This window comes from Bufo bufo, chromosome 6 (genome assembly GCF_905171765.1).
Source record: "Bufo bufo chromosome 6, aBufBuf1.1, whole genome shotgun sequence".
In the NCBI taxonomy this organism is placed as follows: domain Eukaryota; kingdom Metazoa; phylum Chordata; class Amphibia; order Anura; family Bufonidae; genus Bufo; species Bufo bufo.
The window spans coordinates 406,498,054-406,518,042 of NC_053394.1; the positions used below are offsets into that span (position 1 = coordinate 406,498,054).

The 19,989-nt window shown below is 44.4% G+C and overlaps 1 protein-coding gene across 1 annotated transcript in view; it reads right to left on the reverse strand.

The window, feature by feature from the left end:
* Window positions 1-18,665, reverse strand: part of LOC121004473 (oocyte zinc finger protein XlCOF22-like) — a 137,906-nt gene extending 119,241 nt beyond the window's left edge. Inside the window, exons 1-6 of the mRNA XM_040436709.1 lie at window positions 18,620-18,665; window positions 18,387-18,536; window positions 18,157-18,303; window positions 17,924-18,073; window positions 17,519-17,613; window positions 13,750-13,762 (exon numbers count right to left, since the gene is read on the reverse strand). Of these exons, the coding sequence (XP_040292643.1) occupies window positions 13,750-13,762; window positions 17,519-17,613; window positions 17,924-18,073; window positions 18,157-18,303; window positions 18,387-18,536; window positions 18,620-18,653 (589 nt within the window). The 5' untranslated portion in view covers window positions 18,654-18,665. The remainder of the gene's footprint in view (window positions 1-13,749; window positions 13,763-17,518; window positions 17,614-17,923; window positions 18,074-18,156; window positions 18,304-18,386; window positions 18,537-18,619) is intronic.
* Between the last annotated feature and the right edge of the window lie 1,324 nt (window positions 18,666-19,989).

Sequence of the window (19,989 nt, forward strand, 5' to 3'; positions counted from 1 at the left end):
ACAAATTAACTCGTCTTGTAGGATACTCACATATAACTCAACATTGAGACCACCATCGATCCTGGTCAAGTATCCAATGCATTTGAAACAACCCCATATTGTCAGGCTTCCTTCACCAGACTTGACAGTTTTTTCAATTTCTCAATCCATTAGCCCCCTTTTCCCTTGATTCTTCCAGACCCATTTGCAGTCATTAGATCCCAGTCTACTGACCTTCGTCTCATCGCTCCAAATCAACCGTTTTCAATCTTCTACTGTCCACTATTCGTACTTATTTTGCAAACTCGAGCCAAGACTTCTTATGACGATATTGAAGTCGAGGGTTCTTCACTTTTTTTCGGGCCACCATTCCAGACTTGTGTAATGTGCATTGCACAGTGCTTGCATGGACGTCGTTGATCTCACTATGATAAAGCACATGAGCCACCTCCACTGCCATGTTTGTCGTGCCAGAACTGATAGACCTTGTGATGAGCCAACTTGTTGAATCGAATAATTTGCCTGGACGTCCACCTCTTGGCTTGTTGACTCGAATATTTTGCCTGGATGTCCACCTCTTGGCTTGGAATGGATGGACGGTCTTCATTTCGTATTTTTCCAACTGTCATGGCGCTCACATGATGCAATTTTCTTGGCAGAGATACCGCTATCGATGAGCTTGATGATGCTATTTCTCTTTTCATGGGAAATCTTCACGGCTGCTCTTGTATTCAAACGAGTGACCTTTTGCTTGAGAATCAACCTAATAACACACTGAGCTATTAGAGAATGTGAGAACAGGTTATAATTTGTAGTATTCATGAAGAAAAAGATTGTTCCACCACCAGGAGCAAAACAGTAAGAATGCAGTTACATCAGAAGAATCTACATAACTAATCATATGCTAAATAGTTACAAGTCCAATGTATGCATGAGATAGCCAAGATGATTGTCTATAAAATAATGGTAGTCTGACATGCAAAGCTGTAGTGGGTGGTGAGATATGGAGCCTGAAAGTCAAAAATTCAAAACATTGTTATGTGCTTACTTTATTTAAGCCTCGCTTTTGAAAGAACATTTTAATCTTTTGAGCATTTTAGAAGACTTCTAATTTTACTTTTATTTATATTTAAATGTTTTTATTCATGTTTGAAATGAAAGGAGTTACAGACATGTAACAGACATTATAATAGAAAGTAGAAGTAAAGGTCATAATACAACTTCCATATATAATTACTGTTCATTAACAGTTTAGCTCTAGCATATTAATGTAAAAAAGTAGCCAAATAAGAAAAATTCAACATGTCAAATTTTTTATAGAATAACATAAAAAAGGGGAAGCATGTAGATATCCTGCCATTCCACTAGACTGCAGGTAGCCTGTCACTTACTAATGGCACCACTTTTCTCACAGGTCTGGACAATAGATTTTTTTTTAATTTGCCCCTGTATTTCCAATTTTACAGTAATTGGGGGGTGGTTGGGTATCTTACCTCTATTCATTCAATACAGGAGATCATGTGTGCTCGGGGACCTCTCAAAGAATCTCCCCCCTCCCCAACCCTGATCATTGCTCTAAGCCCTCAGCTACCTCTGGAATCTGAAAGCAAGGTGCTGTTTGATTCCGATGCTGTACTGCAAAATGGTGTATCCATCGGAATAAAGCCAGTTTGTGGCCTCCGTAAAAACACGTATGGGTGGTCAATAATGGGCTAAACATGAAGATGGCTTCTTTCCTGTGTGAACTTTTTGATGTCTAAGAAGATTTGCTTTCTGGTGAAAACGTTTTTCACATTCTGAACATGAAAATGGCTTCTCCCCTGTGTGTAACTTCTGATGTGTAATAAGATTTGATTTATGGTTAAAACATTTTCCACATTCGGAACATGAAAATGGCTTCTCCCCTGTGTGATTTCTCTGATGTATAACAAGATGTGATTTCTGATAAAAACATTTCCCACATTCTAAACATGAATATGGCCTCTCCCCCGTGTGTAATCTTTGATGCGTAATAAGATTTGCTTTCTGGTGAAAACATTTTCCACATTGTAAACATGAAAATGGCCTCTCCCCTGTGTGATCTCTCTGGTGTGTAACAAGATCTGATTTCTTGTTAAAACATTTCCCACATTCTGAACATAAAAATGGCTTCTCCCCTGTGTGAATTCTGTGATGTACAACGAGAGCCGGTTTCTGCTTAAAACATTTCCCACATTCTGAACATGAAAATGGCTTCTCCCCTGTGTGATTTCTCTGATGTATAACAAGATGTGATTTCTTGTTAAAATATTTCCCACATTCTGAGCATAGATATGGCTTCTTCCCTGTGTGAATTCTTTGATGTGTAACAAGAGCTGATTTATAGCTATAACATCTCCCACATTCTAAACATAAAAATGACTTTTCTGTTATGTGAGCTGTTTGATGTTCACCCCATCTGTGACTTTTATTCTGTGTTACAGTCTGCGATGAATCATAAGTTGGAAGCAGTTTAAAAGGATCAGATAATACATTTTTACTGGGAATGAATGAGGTTATATCTTGGTTACTGGCATGTTCTTCATATGTATTCTGTGTGATACCACATGAAGATATCAGATGTTCCACTGAGTTCCTGGTACAGTCATCTGCCGGGAATAAAACACATATTACTCATAAATAATCTACTCATAAAATTCTATTGATATTTTATAACATTTCTATATAAAAACAGGCATGGAGCAAAATTCAAGTATCAATTGACTAAAACGGTGGTGGCAAATTAGATCATAATGTGAAAGTAGATTCACAGACGTAACTAGATAAGGCTGGGCCCATGAAATTTTTGAATTGGCCCTCCATCCCAAAATTGCCATTGGGTGGTCAAGACCGTCCACGCTCACCATACAACCCCCACCCAATCATTCATGTAAAAAAATATTAAAATAAAACACTTGCTGCTGGACTTTAGTGCCCCACATAGTAGGAATATCTTCTTAGTGTGTCCCCCACAGTTGAATGCCCCCTTAGTGCCCCCCCACACACACATACAATAAAATGTCCCCTTAGTGCCCTATACAGTAGAAATGCTCCCACAGTAAGTCCTCTTTGTGCCCCCACATAGTAGAATGATCCCGTAGTGCCCCACACACAGTATAATTCACCCTTAATGACCCACAAAGTAGTTATGCCCTCTTTGTGCCCTGACAAAGTTGTTATGCCCCTTTGTGTCCCCACAGAGTAGTTATGCTCCTTACAGTAGTGTTTCCCACTTTGTGCCGCGGAACATTGGTGCCGCCGTTTTAGTGCCCACACACAGTAGTTATGCCTCCTTAGTGACCACACACAGTACTTATGCTATCTTAGTGCCCCCAGATAGTAAAGCCCCCTTAGTGCCCCCATACAGTAGTTAACCTCGCTTAGTTCCCACACACAGTAGTTATGTCCCCTAACTGCCCACCCACAATAATGCCCCATTGTGTCCACACACAGTAGTTGTACCCTCTTACAGTAGTGTTGCCCCCTCAGTGCCCCCCTTACAGTAGTGTAGCCCCGGTAGTGTGAATAAAACTTAAAAAAAATAATACTCACCTAGCCATGTTCCCTTGATGAATGGAGCACATCAATGCCTCACCAGCAGCACCTGTGATGTCATTGTGCCTTCTGAGCTGAGGACAGCGCACAAGCCTGGGGATAATCCTAAGCCTGTGTGCTCTCCCACTCAGCCTAGCAGATGCAATGACATCACGGTTTTGCACCCGATGCCGGATTCAGCTCATAGACTGTAAGCTCTTCCTTAAATTGTTGATAGGTTGCATTGATTTTTGTCTGGCCATATACCTCTGAATTCCTTCCTTCCTAATCTACTCTTGGCTTTGGCTAAACGTCTACATAAAAACAGCAGCTGTGAAAATCTAATATATAAAGCTGAGTGTATGTGTGTGTGTATGTATGTCCACTGAAGGAATCCGCACTGTCGCATTTACAATCACAAAATTGGCACACAGGTACATCAGGTGTCCGGGAAGGTTAAAGACTGGGTCTCAGCTCTCTAGCACGTACCGTTCCTGAGATATTCCCAAAAAATGCAAATATGGCACATCACATGACCTACATTAGCCAATAGAAGCCTGCAGGTCTTTCTCTTCATATCCCAACTGCCATACACACGGTCACATGACCTTTATCAGCCAATAGAAGCTTGCAGGTCCTTAGTCTCCACATACACACAGTTTTACACCAGGTTTCCATAACAGGGCGCTGTGAATGACACTGTTAAGAGAGCGTAGTGCTGTGAAGGTCACAGTTTAGGGGGCAGGTAGGGTGGCCATTCAGGCCACCCTCAAAAGACGGACTTAAAAACCCCGCCCCCAGGTCCCACTAAACCATGCCCAGATCTGGGTAAGCCACACCCCCTCCCACTCCGCAGCCGACAGGGATTGAAAAAATGAAGGTAAAAATCAACTGCAGGGGTGGGAGGGAGGATGACTTTCTCCCTGCAGCTCACGCTCAGACAGCACAGTGCTGTGGTCTGAGAGTGAGCTGTTCAAAAGGACATCCCTGCGTGAGATATTCACAAAAAATGCATTAGCCAAGTCTGGTCACATGACCCTTATCAGCCAATAGAAGCTCGCAGGCCCTTAGTCTCCACATACACACAGTTTTACACCAGGTTTCTATAACAACCCAGCCATTTTCTTCACTGCTTTAGGTCAGCTTTAAAGGGACAGGGCGCTGTGGATGACACTGTTAAGGAAGCGGAGTGCTATGGAGGTCACAGTTCAGGGGCAGGTAGGGTGGCCATTCAGGCCACCCTCAAAAGACAGATTTAAAAACCCCGCCCCCAGGTCCTGCTAAGCCACGCCCCCTCCCACTCCGCAGCTGACGAGGATTGAAAAATCAACTCAGCTGCAGGGGTGTGAGGGACGGTGACTTTCTCCCTGCAGCTCACACTCAGACAGCACAGTGCTGCAGTCTAAGAGTGAGCTGTTCAAAAGGACATCCCTGTGTCCATTCAGGCCTTGCGCCGGCCGGAGGACAGGGAGTCTGAAAGCCGGACTGTTTGGCCTAAAACCGGACCTCTGGCCACCCTAGGGGCAGACTGCTGTGGAGGTCACAGTTAAGGGGATGGTCTGCTACGAAGGTCAGTGTTAAGGGGCAGATTGCTGTAGAGGCCACTGTTAAGGGGACGGGGTGTTGTGTAAATCACTGTTAAGGAGATGGGGTACTGTGGAGGTCACTAATAAAGGGGAGGCCGCTGCGGAGGTCACTGTTAAAGGGGTGGTACGCTGTCAAGGTCACTGTTAAAGGGGCGGGCTGCTATGGAGGTCACTGATAAGGGAGCGGGATGGTGTGGGGGTCACTGTTAAAGGGGCGGGCACTGTGGAGGTCAGTGTTAAGGGGCGGGGTGCTACAGAGGTCACTGTTAAAGGGGCGGGCTGCTGTGGAGGTCACTGTTAAGGGGGGTGGTATGCTGTCAAGGTCACTGTTAAAGGGGCGGGCTGCTATGGAGGTCACTGATAAGGGAGCGGGATGGTGTGGGGGTCACTGTTAAAGGGGCGGGCACTGTGGAGGTCAGTGTTAAGGGGCGGGGTGTTACAGAGGTCACTGTTAAAGGGGCGGGCTGCTGTGGAGGTCACTGTTAAGGGGGGTGGTATGCTGTCAAGGTCACTGTTAAAGGGGCGGGCTGCTATGGAGGTCACTGATAAGGGAGCGGGATGCTGTGGGGGTCACTGTTAAAGGGGCGGGCACTGTGGAGGTCAGTGTTAAGGGGCGGGGTGCTACAGAGGTCACTGTTAAGGGGGTGGGGTGTTGTGGAGGTCACATTTTAAGGGAACAGAGCTCTGTAGAGGTCACTGTTAAGGTGGCGGGTTATTGTCGAAATCACTGTTAACGAGATGGGGTACTGTGAAGGTCACTAATAAAGGGGCGGCCGCTGTGGCGGTTACTGTTAAAGAGGAGGGCGCTGTGGAGGTCACTGATAAGGGGTCAGGATGCTGTGGGGGTCACTGTTAAAGGGGTGGGCGCTGTGGAGGTCTCTGTTAAGGGGACAGGGAACTGTAGAGGTCACAGTTAAGAGGATGGTCTACTATGGAGGTCTGTGTTAAGGGGCAGGGTGCTGTAGAGGTCACTGTTAAGGGGGAGGGGTGTTGTGGAGGTCACATTCTAAGGGAACAGAGCTTTGTAGAGGTCACTGTTAAGGTGGCGGGTTATTGTGGAAATTACTGTTAACGAGACGGGGTACTGTAAAGGTCACTAATAAAGGGGCGGCCACTGTGGAGGTAACAGTTAAAGGGGAGGGTGCTGTGGATGTTACTGTTAAGGGGGCTTGCCGCTGTGGAGGTCACTGTTAAAGGGGCGGGGTACTGTAGATGTCACTGTTATAGTGGATACTGTCGACACACACAAACATTAAATGAAATAGATGAAATATACCCGTGCGAAGCCGGGTCCTTCTGCTAATAGCATTATATAATTTACTCATGATGCTGCCATGACTAACCTGGTAGCACAGGGGTGTGTGACAAAGGCATGCACATGTACAGTACAGACCAAAAGTTTGGACACACCTTCTCATTCAAAGAGTTTTCTTTATTTTCATGACTATGAAAATTGTAGATTCACACTGAAGGCATCAAAACTATGAATTAACACATGTGGAATTATATACATAACAAACAAGTGTGAAACAACTGAAAATATGTCATATTCTAGGTTCTTCAAAGTAGCCACCTTTTGCTTTGATTACTGCTTTGCACACTCTTGGCATTCTCTTGATGAGCTTCAAGAGGTAGTCCCCTGAAATGGTTTTCACTTCACAGGTGTGCCCTGTCAGGTTTAATAAGTGGGATCTCTTGCCTTATAAATGGGGTTGGGACCATCAGTTGCGTTGAGGAGAAGTCAGGTGGATACACAGCTGATAGTCCTACTGAATAGACTGTTAGAATTTGTATTATGGCAAGAAAAAAGCAGCTAAGTAAAGAAAAACGAGTGGCCATCATTACTTTAAGAAATGAAGGTCAGTCAGTCAGCCGAAAAATTGGGAAAACTTTGAAAGTAAGGGCTATTTGACCATGAAGAAGAGTGATGGGGTGCTGTGCCAGATAACCTGGCCTCCACAGTCACCGGACCTGAACCCAATCGAGATGGTTTGGGGTGAGCTGGACCGCAGAGTGAAGGCAAAAGGGCCAACAAGTGCTAAGCATCTCTGGGAACTCCTTCAAGACTGTTGGAAGACCATTTCAGGGGACTACCTCTTGAAGCTCATCAAGAGAATGCCAAGAGTGTGGAAAGCAGTAATCAAAACAAAAGGTGGCTACTTTGAAGAACCTAATATGACATATTTTCAATTGTTTCACACTTGTTTGTTATGTATATAATTCCACATGTGTTAATTCATAGTTGCCTCCATAGTCATGAAAATAAAGAAAACTCTTTGAATGAGAAGGTGTGTCCAAACTTTTGGTCTGTACTGTACATACAGTAATTGCTATATCAACAAGGGGACCATTAAACAGATCTCCAGGGAACTATTTTGAGGAAGGGTGGGAGATACTGTTGGATTTCAGTAAGAAGCACAGTACGCCGTCACTGATCACCAGGGAAGCTCGTTAATGTTTTATATTTTCTATTACTAACGTGCAGAGTGCTGGTGATTACTTGTGTCAGGATATCTCGATGTCTTTATTGGCAGGCAGGGAGCAGCTAGTGTTCAGTGGTGAGACATTTTTATATTAACTCTTTAGCCTGCGGCTCTTCCCGATTACATAGTGCCAAAAGAATAATCCAGTGACCCAAAAATCACAATCATTAAAATGTAGTTTTTTAGTGGATTTATGTCAAGTGCTTGCAATTGATATATAAACCATTCAAAAGATGGGCAACACGGTGGTTCAGTGGTTAGCACTGGTGTCTTGCAGCACTGGGGTCCTAGGTTTGAATCCGACCAAGCACAGCATCTGCATGGAGTTTGTATGTTCCTCCCATGTTTGCGTGGGTTTCCTCAGGGTTCTCCGGTTTCCTCCCACACTCCAAAGACATAATGATGGGGAACTTAGATAATGAAAAGTGCATCACTAGAGAAGAGCAAGTTTCTTGAAATCAGTTTCAGATGTGATTCTAATGATTCAAAATATACAAAAGAATATATTTGACTAGGATCAAAAGTTCTCCTATTGGCCTGATTTTTTTTTTACTGCACTCTGAGGTCTCCTAGGACTTTTTTCTCTTTCTCCCCCCTTCCCTTTTTAAGCTCCTTAACACAAAGACAGCACTAGTAATGTCAGAGTGACACTGACATGGATATTGCCATGGACAGCACCGTCCTCCTTTGTTGTCACCTCCTCTTCATCACCCTTCTCCGACGCCCAGTTCCTGTGCAAGACACATCAGTTGTCCTTCTCCCCACCACTTTTCTCATACTGAAATACGGAATGTCATGGTCTTCTTGCCTTCTGTCACAATTCCCTCTTCTGTATTCACCCCAAGTGTCACTAGCACCACGGCTGTCAGTGCCCCTACTGCCACCACCATGGCTACAAGTGCCACTACTACCGCCACTGCTATCTGAACCTCCTGCTCAAGGCAGTTGAAATGCTAACTGTTCTTACACAACTCATCAACCGAAAAACTATCATGAGTATCTTCCATAGCACCCATGGTGTTTTGGGCTCTTCTTAGAAAAAAATATATGTCTCACTAGGAGAGGGAAATGAAGACAGAAATGATGCAAATGAAAGAATGTCAAAAGAGCCCAATTTTTTGAGGTTCAGGTTAATTTTTTGGGGGAATAGGTCGTTACAATCTGCACGTTCTCTCATGGCATCTCTCTGGCAGCAAAAGCTAAAGAGAAGAATTACAAGATTCTCTCAAGGTGTTATTATTGCCCGACTACATTACATCGAATGTTTCCTTCAGTGACTGACATATGCTGGCGTTGTGAGAAAGACCGGGGCTCCATATTACATATCTGGTGGAGCTGTTCAATAACTCTCCCGTTATGGGACCAAATTCTCCAAATCTATGCTAAGTTTTCCGGGAGGGTGGTGCCAAAAAACCCTCAGGTAACTGTACTCTCCCTTATCCCAGGTTCGTTAGCTCAAGTAAAGAAAGGTATACTGAGACATTTCTTGACAGCAGCTAGAATGGTGATCCCCAGACATTGGAAGGCTAAATCTCCACCTTCTCTCTGAGAATGGGCCAGTGAACTTGGCTATATCCTCCGTATGGAGGAGCTGATAGCTGCCCAGCAGGAGAGGTCAGAGATTTTCCTGGGTAGGTGTTACCCTCTGATCACATTTTTGGATTCTTCTGAATGTCTAGACATGTTGTGAGTCTTCTTAGTCTGTGTAACATAGATTTCTCAAGATTTGAGAGGCGAGGACCATCTCCCTTGTCCTTTCCCGTCTTTCCTTCACCGCTTGCCTTCCTTTTTTCCCTTTTATTTTTTATTTTTGTTATTTTATGTAATCTTGACACGTGATCAGCGATCTCACATTACTGTTTTATTAACCCTATGATGTGGTCCTGCGTGACCTATTTGGTTACTTCTATTGCTTGTTTCACAGTCTGTAACTGTATTATTTGATATTCAATAAAAGCAGAGTAAACATAAAGGCAGGTGTCATATGTCGCCGTGTGCATCACTGTACATTGCACCGACATTCAGAGTTATTCCGTTACTTTAGTGATACAGTGTGCCACAGTATTAAAGGCAGGTGTCATATATCGCCGTGTGCATCACTATGCACTTCACCGAAATTTACAGCTAATCCGTTCTGTTAGCTATAGCATTATGTTGCGTCCATATTACGGGCAGGTGTAATTTACTGCCCTGTACATAAGTGTGCAGTGGAGTGAAATTTATCATAGCGAATCATTTCTGTTAGCTGTAGTGTTATGTTGCGTCTGTATTATGGGCAGGTGTAATTTATCTGTACATAAGTGTGCAGAAGAGTGAAATTTATCATAGCTAATCCCTTCTGTTAGCCGCAGCGTTACAATGCTTCCGTATTACAAGCAGATGTAATTTATTGCCCTGTACATAAGTGTGCTGTGGAGTGAAATTTATCATAGCTAATCCATTCTGTTAGCGATTAAATTTGTTATACACTATGACCAACATACATTTGTCTGGGCCCTCCAAAGGAAGAATGTTGCTGTAGCTGGCACAAGTAGCAGCAGAAGAAAGGAGGGGAGAGTTAGTAGCAGCCGCAGCAACAAGCCGGAGCTGCCACTGTCATCCAGCGGTCGTGTTTTAACCAACAATCCAGCTGTACTGGAATGGTTGACTTGCTCTTCAATATCATCTCAAGTGACGACAGACATGCATAGCCAGGAATCGGTAGGTTCCTCTGACACCACGCTTAGTTGGGAAGGCTATGCCCTCACCTGTCCTGAACCTGCCTCTTGCTTTTGCTGCTCCTTCTGCTAGCCAAGTAATGATAGCCGTTGGCTCTGCTCTGCTTTTCAGCGTTGATTAGCTTTTTGAGGACAGTCGGCAGTTACAGGCCAGACTTAGAGGATAGGTCCGCTGTGGACTCCTATAGGTGTGCAACTTCCGATGATGACAGTCGGGTGGGAGCACATGTTGCAAGAGGTCAGGAATATGCACAAAAGACAGGTGAGGGTGACACCAGTGATGACCAAACATTTGTACATGATGTAGTCGATCACACGTGGGAGCTGGGTAAAGAGGGGGCATCATCATCATCAGGCAGAGAGGGTGGTAGTGTGCCCATGAGACAGCAGCGTGGAAGAACTGGAGCCAAATGTGGAAAGGGTTCACTGTCTGTTACTCGGGAGACTACCTGTGTGTAACATACTAGCAGTGCATGGGTTCGTAAAAGCAGCAGCAAGCAGTCATCATGCACTGCTAGTGCATGGAGGGAAAATGCAATACTCGCCAGTGTGGGAATTTGTCACCAAGGCACTGAGGGACGTTAGCATGGCGCTATGCAGGATGTGTGGGCAGAAGATGAAGAGTGGCCAGGGTGTTAATGTTGACATAACCGCCCTGCATCAACACACGGAGTGTCACCATAAAGTGGCGTAGGAAAAGCTTGCCACTCATTTAATCTTACAGCCTGATGCAGAAACTGCTGCATCTCCCACCGGCCCGCACCCCCTCTCAAGCAGTCAGGGCTCGTCAACGTCAGTAGAAGGAAGCTGTTGTTCCTTCCCATCAACCTCAATGTCTTCTATTGCTCCTGATGCTCCTGCTCCTCCTCCTCTTCACTTGTTTTGACAGCAATCGATCACCGAGGTGATTGCAAAAAGACAAAAATATGTGTGCACTCATCCAACGGCGCAGAACCTGAACGTGCACTGAGCCAAGTTGCTGGTACTACAATCCCTCCTTTCCATGTAGTTGACTCTGCACATTTCAGAGAACTGATGGATTGTGGACACCCAAGGTGGAGAGTCTCAAGCCGACATTACTTTTCCAAAAAAGCTGTAACAGCCCTGGACACGTACATTGAACAGAAGGTGGGCCAGTCTTGGGCCTCTTTTTGTCTGTCAGAGTTCACGCCAGCGCTGAAGCATGGAAAGAATGGAGTTGTAACTATGGTCAAGGACAATATATGTCGTTTACATCCCACTGGGTAAATGTGGTTCTGGCCTAGGCACACCTGGGTCACGCGGCTCAGCACCTCATCAGCCTTGGTAAATGGAGCCACACCGGGGAGGAACTGCTCAGTGTCATTAATAAAGAAATCGAACAATGGCTGTCTCCTCACCAACTGGAGATAGGAACCATGGTTACTGATAACGTGAAGAATATATTGTCTGCACTGCTTCAGGGAGGGCTGACCCATGTACCCTGCATGGCGCACATCTTCAATCTCATTGTTTCCCGCTTCCTCAAGTCTTCCACTGAACTGCAAGAGCTAATAAAAATTTCCGGGAAACTGTGTATGCACATCAGCCACTCTTACCGTGCAAAACAAACCCTCCTTACGTTGCAAAGGCAAAATGCTCTTCCCAAGATCGCCTGATAGGCAACGTTTCCACCCATTAGAACTGCACGCTACGTTAGACCACCTGTACGAGCACAGGAAGGCGGTCAACGATTTCTTAATGCTGCAGATGGATAAGTCTACTCCCTGGTGTAACTACCACATTATCTATTGGCAGCTCATGCGTGACAAGTGCCGTTTGCTCAGGTCCTTTGAGGAGGCCACTTTCTTTGTCACTCGGCAGAACTATAGGATGAATGATGTTATTCAACTCCTTCACATCCTGGGAGGGGATGCTGACAAATCTGATTGCGAGGGGAAAGAAGATGTGGCGAATACATCTCACGGCCACCTGAGCCCCGAGGAGGATGAACTGGCAGAGGAATAGGAGGAGGACATAAACGACCAGGAATTTTATATACAACTAGGTGGTTTATCTGCCCAAGCAACAGAAGAGGAGCTGGAGGGCGATGACGAAGATGACCCAGACAGACCGTGGCAGTATGCAGTGAAGATGGAGGCAGGGAGACCCTAAGAGTCCCTTGCACAAATGGCCAGATGCATGCTTTCTTGTTTGTGTAGTGACAGCCACATTGTCACGATTTGGCAGAGGGATCACTACTGGCTATCCAAATTGTTAGACCCTTGCTACCAGTCAAAAAAGGTGGCCAGTTTTTAGACCTTCTGATATGGATACAAAAATGGACTACTATAGAGACAAGTTGTGTAGTTGGTTAGTCACTGCGTACTAGCACCATCGTCCATCCTCATGAAGGTCTGACCGGGGGAACCCTCTGCACTCACGCTCCACTGCCATGACTGGTGGGGGGGGGGGGGGGGGCGGGAGGATCACTATCTCCATCAGCAGCAACTTAAGTCTGCAGTCTCTGATGAGCAGTTTTGTTCAGTTGCCTTCTGAAGAAACCACCCAGCAGCAGAGGGACATCGAGCAGAACCTCAACCAGCAGGTGGTGGCATACTTGGACTGCACCATATCACCCATAATCCAAGATCCTCTGGACTAATGAGCAAGTAAACTTGAAGTGTAATAGCAACTGGCTCAGTTTGCCATGGGCATGCTTTCCTGCCTGGCCAGTAGTGTGGCATCAGAGCAGGTGTGCAGTGCGGCGGGGGGAATACTTACCCCCAAGAGAACTCGCCTTTTCTCCCAAAATGTTGAGAGACTAACTTTCATAAATGAATCAGCCGTGGTTCAACCGGGATTGCTAGACGCCGTTGCCTAATGTAACAGAATATATCATTCTGCCACTAATGATCATACTGTAGTGTGCTGCCACACTGGAATATTCTGCAAAATGAGCCAATACTTCTGGCCACATGATGATGACACCATTCTGATGCCATCACCCGCCTGCAGCCTCTTCTGCTATTCCTACAATGGAGCTTCTTGGCCTACTGATATTTACATGTTACATTTTGACAAGGATATGCATACCACTCTCCCTTGCTGTTACACTGCTGTTGTTGGGTTCTACTACTACTGTGATCTGCCACCCTCTTGTGCTGTATGCCACCACTGCCACCACTCTGTCATGGGGCTACTATTGTCACTGTTACTTCCCCTGCTGCTGCCAGCCTTCCTACTCTGTCATGGGGCCACTACTTTCACTGCTACTACTGCTACCACCCCCCCAGAACTTAAAAATCCAACATAAATTGTATCATCCAGTGAAGGAGTAGAATCTGTGAGTCTTCTCTGCTTTATTTAGTGGTCACTACTCACCTGGGCGGTTATCTGTAGGAATGTCCTCTGTACTCTGCTCATCGTCCTTCACATAGGTCTCTGTAACATATATAATGTTCAGATCTTCACCCGGATTCACAAGCTGTGAAACAAATATTGTAGAAGTCATCAGACGGTTGGAGAAGCCGTGTAGAAGGTTTTATATGACCTGAAAACATCAGAACGATGACAGAAATTACCAAATATCTGCAGGTCTCCTGTATAAATCCAATCTTTATTCCAACCAAAAGTTTGCAATGTAGGGGGAGTAGTCCTTATATTCTATCAGTAACAGTACATCATGTGTATTAAATATTACGTTGCCTGTGCACCTGTTGCCTTTGCTCGCTACCCTATATATACCATGTTCCAGACCATGCCAATACCACAGGAGGTGGTGCCAGAAGACAGCTCAGGCAGACATAGAACCTGACGCTGATGAGCACTGTGGCATTGAGGGTTGCACTGTTTAGGACAGGCCAGGTGAAGTGATAAAAAGACAGAATTTGGTGCCGGTAGTAATGTGTGAGGTCAGACCATGTGAGGAGCCTGAGGAGCTCTCTGAGTGTGTGAGTGTAGCAGGCCTGAGCATAGCCACTATACAGTGCGCTGGTGGGCTGTAGACCGAGACAGAGAAACGGGAAGCATGAGTAGAGTGGTGCACAGTGTTCCAGTAAACCAGCCATTAGACTGCCGTTTGGCCAGAGGATCCAAAGTGCCTCAGGGGTTCCTCAAAAACAGACCCAAGTGATGGCCCTGAGAAAGATGGCAGAGAAAGGAGAGAGAATCTGTTATAGTTTGGGAGCAATTGCAGGATAAAATTGGGTTACGGAAATGCCAGTCCTGATCCAAAAAGAGTGACCAGCCGTTAGAAACTGTCCTAAAGCCTAGTGAGTCTTGATCATCCACGTCCTGCAGTGTAAGGCCTCATTCACATGTCCGTTTCTGTGATGAAATCTATGATAAGATGGTCAGTGATTCATCCGTGAAAATTTCTGTGAAGAATCTGTGTTTAGTCTGAGTTCGTTTTTTGCTCTCTGTGTATCATCCACTGCACAGCTGAAAAGAACATCTCCTCTTAACGGTCAACGAAACACAGGCGGCATCCGTGCTGCGTCCGTGTTTTTCACAGACCCATAGACCATAATGGGCATGATGGATCTGTAAACACAGACAAAAATAGAGCATGCTTCCATGCTAAAACCAAGGATCCATGAACGATGTTAAAACACTGATGTGTGCTGTCAGTGGAGAACACGGACAGCACATGTTCGTGAATCACCGACGTGTGAATGAGGCCTTATTGTGCTCAAAAGAGACAATGAGAGCAGACACCTGACAAACCAGGAAGTAGGATTCAAGCACGGGGGATAAGAGAAAACAACAAATAAGGTGAATTAGAGAAAAAAAAAAAAAGAGTAATTGATGAAAATAAAATGAGTGAAAAGTAGTTTACGGCAAAACCAAATTAAGGGCAGCAAATGTTAGAACTGTTGTCTCCTAACTAGTGTTGAGCGAACTTGTGTTTTAGGTTCGGCATCTAAAGTTCGGGTTATCGAAGAATCGCATTATGGATTCCGCTACCACGGACCATAACTTATGGTCCGTGGTAGCGGAATCCATAACGCGATTCTTCGATAACCCGAACTTTAGACGCCGGACTTAAAACACAAGTTCGCTCAACACTACTCCTAACTCAAAGTTAGTCTTAGTATATTCCAATGTGATGCAGCTTCAGCCTATCTCTCCTGTCTCCTGCTTGTGATGGTTTAACTGGATAATGTAGGAATGATATCGTCAGCAGTATGTTATGTTTAAGGGAAAAACAGAAGACAACGAGGAGTAGCTGGTGGGGAGGGAAATGATGCTGTAATCTTGTAGTTCACAGGACAGCAAGCCTCGGACTGGTGGTCAGACTGGAGATCACATTGCCAGGTGTCCATAATCAAAAGGTTCAAAATGTAGGGCTGCATCTGAGCATCTAGAAGACTGCTGGTGAGTTAGAATTATATGTGCTGATGAAAATAATCCTATATAGCTTTACTAATAATCAACTGCCAATATTATATTATACTCTATGCAAGTAAGAAGGGTGACTTGTATCTAGATGTGCTATCTGTGGTATGACCTTGGAATTGACATTAAGGGGGTTGTGCAGGCCAACACATTGATGACCTATCGTCAGGATAGGTTATCAATATCAGATGGCTGGGGTCCGAAAACGCGGCACCTCCGCCAATCAGCTGTTCAAAGAAGAAATGGTGCTCGGTGCAAATGCTGCTTTGTCTTCATTACACTGCCCGTCGTCTCGGAGTTTCGGTGGTGCAGTGTAATGACTAGAATAGAGCAAGTACTTGTAATTACACTACGCCACCGCTCCAGAGGAGACAACGCATAGTGTGAGAACCAGGAAGCAGCGCTCGCATAGAGCGCCACCTCCTCTTCAAACAGCTGACTGGTGGGTGCCGAACATTCGCCAGTCTGATACTGATGACCTATCCTGATAATAGGTCATCCATATGTATGACCTGTACAACTCCTTTAAGGAGCCACCAGGATGAAACCTCGTTCAGATAAGGCAGCTGTGTGATGTTGAAGGCTGAGACAGCACCCTAGATAATGATGCCTTTCAGTCCTGATGTTCATGTGCAAAATTTGCTAAATGTGCAAAATGTAAGGAGGACGCACAAGTGGTAGGTGACCAGAAAAATGGTCTAAAATCCATATAGTTCTGGAAAAAAGCCAAAACTGCTTGACCATCCTCTGTGACTAGGGATCTCTGTGCAGCACACTTCTACTTATTTCTGTTTCCCACCCTTAATCTCTTTTACTCAATAGACTCTCTAATTTAAAATGTTGCTCTCTATGGTATTTGAAGAAGCACAAGAAGTGCCAGACTACTTTATTATATGAAAACAAAAAATTGCTGCAGTGGTTCCTTAGAGATACTGTACTTGTTATGAAGGACCTGGACTGGAACTATGTTGGCCACCTGGTGTCTTAGGACCATCCTCTAATGTACACTATTGTGTGATATGCATACTGTATACTTATAGCCATGGGTAGTTAGGAAAACCATGGAAGGATGTGTAGTATGAGCCACAACGAACCATGAATGTGCATTGTAGCATCAGTTCTAACTGAATGGTGATTAAAAAAACACAGCTCACCCTCTGAAGATAGTATAGGCAACCGATGTAGGCCACTGAAGTACAATCCAAGTCAGGGAGTATTAGCCACAGGATGCATGGACTTGCTTGGGACCCACAAGTCAGTTACCAAAAAAGAGAAAAACCGAACGTCCAGCATCCCAAAGTACAATCCCGTTAACAACACATTCTTTATTGCATCATGTTAAAGAAAGCAGGACATCATCACTTCGCTTACGCTTTTCAGGTGAATCAGCTATGAGTAAGGGTGATTCGCCTGAAGTGAAGCGATAATGTGCCACATTTTTTCTTAACAGAATGCACTACAGAATGTGTTTTTAACTGAATTATACATCGGGCGCTGGAATATATATATTTTTTTTCAATGAGACCTATAGATGCATTGTAGGACAGGAAAAAGTTGATAATTTGGGCACAGCTTGACAGTGGTTGACCAATTGTAGTATCATATGTTTATATGGTTCACAGCCGAGGACAACTCACAAAATTGTTGTGCCACTCTTGCAGAAGTTCACAGAGGAGTCCATAGACATAAAATTATGGTCAGCTGTAATCCTGCCATCCCCTCCTTACTCATTATACAAGGATAAAACATATAAAACTGGTGGAGAAAAGGAGACTAAACACAAGATCTTTACAGCTTTCTACAGATCATAGGGGACATTTCATAAAACCTTTTCTTCATCTACCTGATCATCCTGTAGAACATTGTAATGTTCTTCTGAATCATCCTGTGGAAGGAGAGCACTGGGACATCTCTCCGGTGTTCTTCTCTCTTCCTTAACTGTAGGAAACACTGACTGAATTCATTCCTTACATACAGATAATGAGAGGACGTGTGTATTTAGTTATGTCTATTACCTGGTGATGTGAGGGGCCGGTGATCCTCCATCATAATGTACTTATCTCCATCTACCTGATCATCATGTGGGACATTGTGATGTTCTTCTGACCCATCCTGTAGAAGAAGAGGACTGGGACATCTCTCGGGTGTTATTCTTTCTTCCTTAACTGTAGGAAACACATCCAGTGACTGAATTCATTCCTTACATACAGAAAATGAGAGGACGTGTGTATTTAGTCATATCTATTACCTGGGGATGTGAGGGGCCGGTGATCCTCCATCATGATGTACTTATCTTCATCTACCTGATCCTCCTGTGGGACATTGTGAAGTTCTTCTGAACTACTCTGAGGAAGAAGAGGACTGGGGCATCTCTCCAGTGTTCTTCTCTCTTCCTTAACTGTAGGAAACACATCCAGTGACTGAATTCATTCCTTACAAACAGATAATGAGAGGACGTGTGTATTTAGTCATGTCTATTACCTGGTGATGTGAGGGGCTGGTGATCCTCCATCATGATGTACTTATCTTCATCTACCTGATCATCTTGTGGGACATTGTAAAGTTCTTCTGAACCATCCTGTGGAAGAAGAGGACTGGGACATCTCTCAGATGTTCTCTCTTCCTTATCTGTAGGAAACACATCCAGTGACTGAATTATTTCCTTACATACAGATAATGAAAGGACGTGTGTATTTAGTCATATCTATTACCTGGTGATGTGAGGGGCCGGTGATCCTCCATCATAATGTACTTATCTTCATCTACCTGATCCTCCTGTGGGACATTGTGAAGTTCTTCTGAACTACTCTGAGGAAGAAAAGGACTGGGACATCTCTCCAGTGTTATATTCTCCTCCTTCCCTGTAGGAAACACATCCAGTGACTGAATTCCTTCCTTACATACAGATAATGAGAGGACGTGTGTATTTAGTCATGTCTATTACCTGGTGATGTGAGGGGCCGGTGATCCTCCATCATGACGTCCTTGTACAGATCCTTGTGTCCTTCTAAATACTCCCACTCCTCCATGGAGAAAGAGATGGTGACGTCCTGACACCTTATAGGAACCTGACAACACAATGATAAAGTCATCACCCAGATCCCTTCATAGTGTTCCTGTATAATGTCCCAGCATTCCCAGCAGTGTCACCTCTCCAGTCAGCAGCTCAATGATCTTGCTGGTGAGTTCTAAGATCTTCTCTTCATTGATTTCTTCATGTATCAGGGGGTGAGGTGTCGGAACTGTGATAGGGCCCAGGGTTCTTCCCCATCTTTCAGACACAGGGGCCTGACAGGGTTCACTAGAGATCTTCTTCACTACTATGTAATCCTGGTTATGGAGAGACACAGTAATAAATATCACTCCATACATCTCCAGAGTCCCTCACCTCTCCAGTCATGTCCATCTGTTAGTTACATTAGATAAGATGATGTAATGTGACTTCATCAGAATCTCTCACCGCTCCAGTAAGCCGATAGAGGATCTCTAGGACGAGATCTAATATACTTTCTGCCATCTTGTTCCTGTTCCTCTCCATCCTTGATGGGTCAATCAGGAGAATGACTTATATAGAAGATATCCTCTGAGCGGATACTATACTCTAGGAACCTGAATGGAAAGAAGATGAGCTAATGTAAAATAATACAAAATCCCATGTAAAATACAATTACTGGAGATAAGAGGGGGCATTGGAGGGTATGAGTAAGTGTAGATGCTGTATTCTCTTTTTGGATTACAACATGAGTTTGTCAAGGCTGTTCCTCCAAGTGTGAGGTCAAATCATCCTGCCCCTTTACACAACCACTATAGTCAAGCTCAGGTCACAGCAGTGATTCTCGTATAAAAAAGTCAAATCTAGAGGTCGAACAGAGACCTGAGAAGTCCTGCCGCTTAGGATGAAACACAAATATAGATCATCTTGAAACTATTCAACAATTTAGATAAGGTCAAAACACCAATAGTCTTCATACAATAGCTGCTACATACAGTACAGACCAAAAGTTTGGACACACCTTCTCATTCAAAGAGTTTTCTTTATTTTCATGAACTATGAAAATTGTAGATTCACACTGAAGGCATCAAAACTATGAATTAACACATGTGGTATTATATTCATAACAAACAAGTGTGAAACAACTGAAAATATGTCATATTCTAGGTTCTTCAAAGTAGCCACCTTTTGCTTTGATTACTGCTTTGCACACTCTTGGCATTCTCTTGATGAGCTTCAAGAGGTAGTCCCCTGAAATGGTCTTCACTTCACAGGTGTGCCCTGTCAGGTTTAATAAGTGGGATTTCTTGCCTAATAAATGG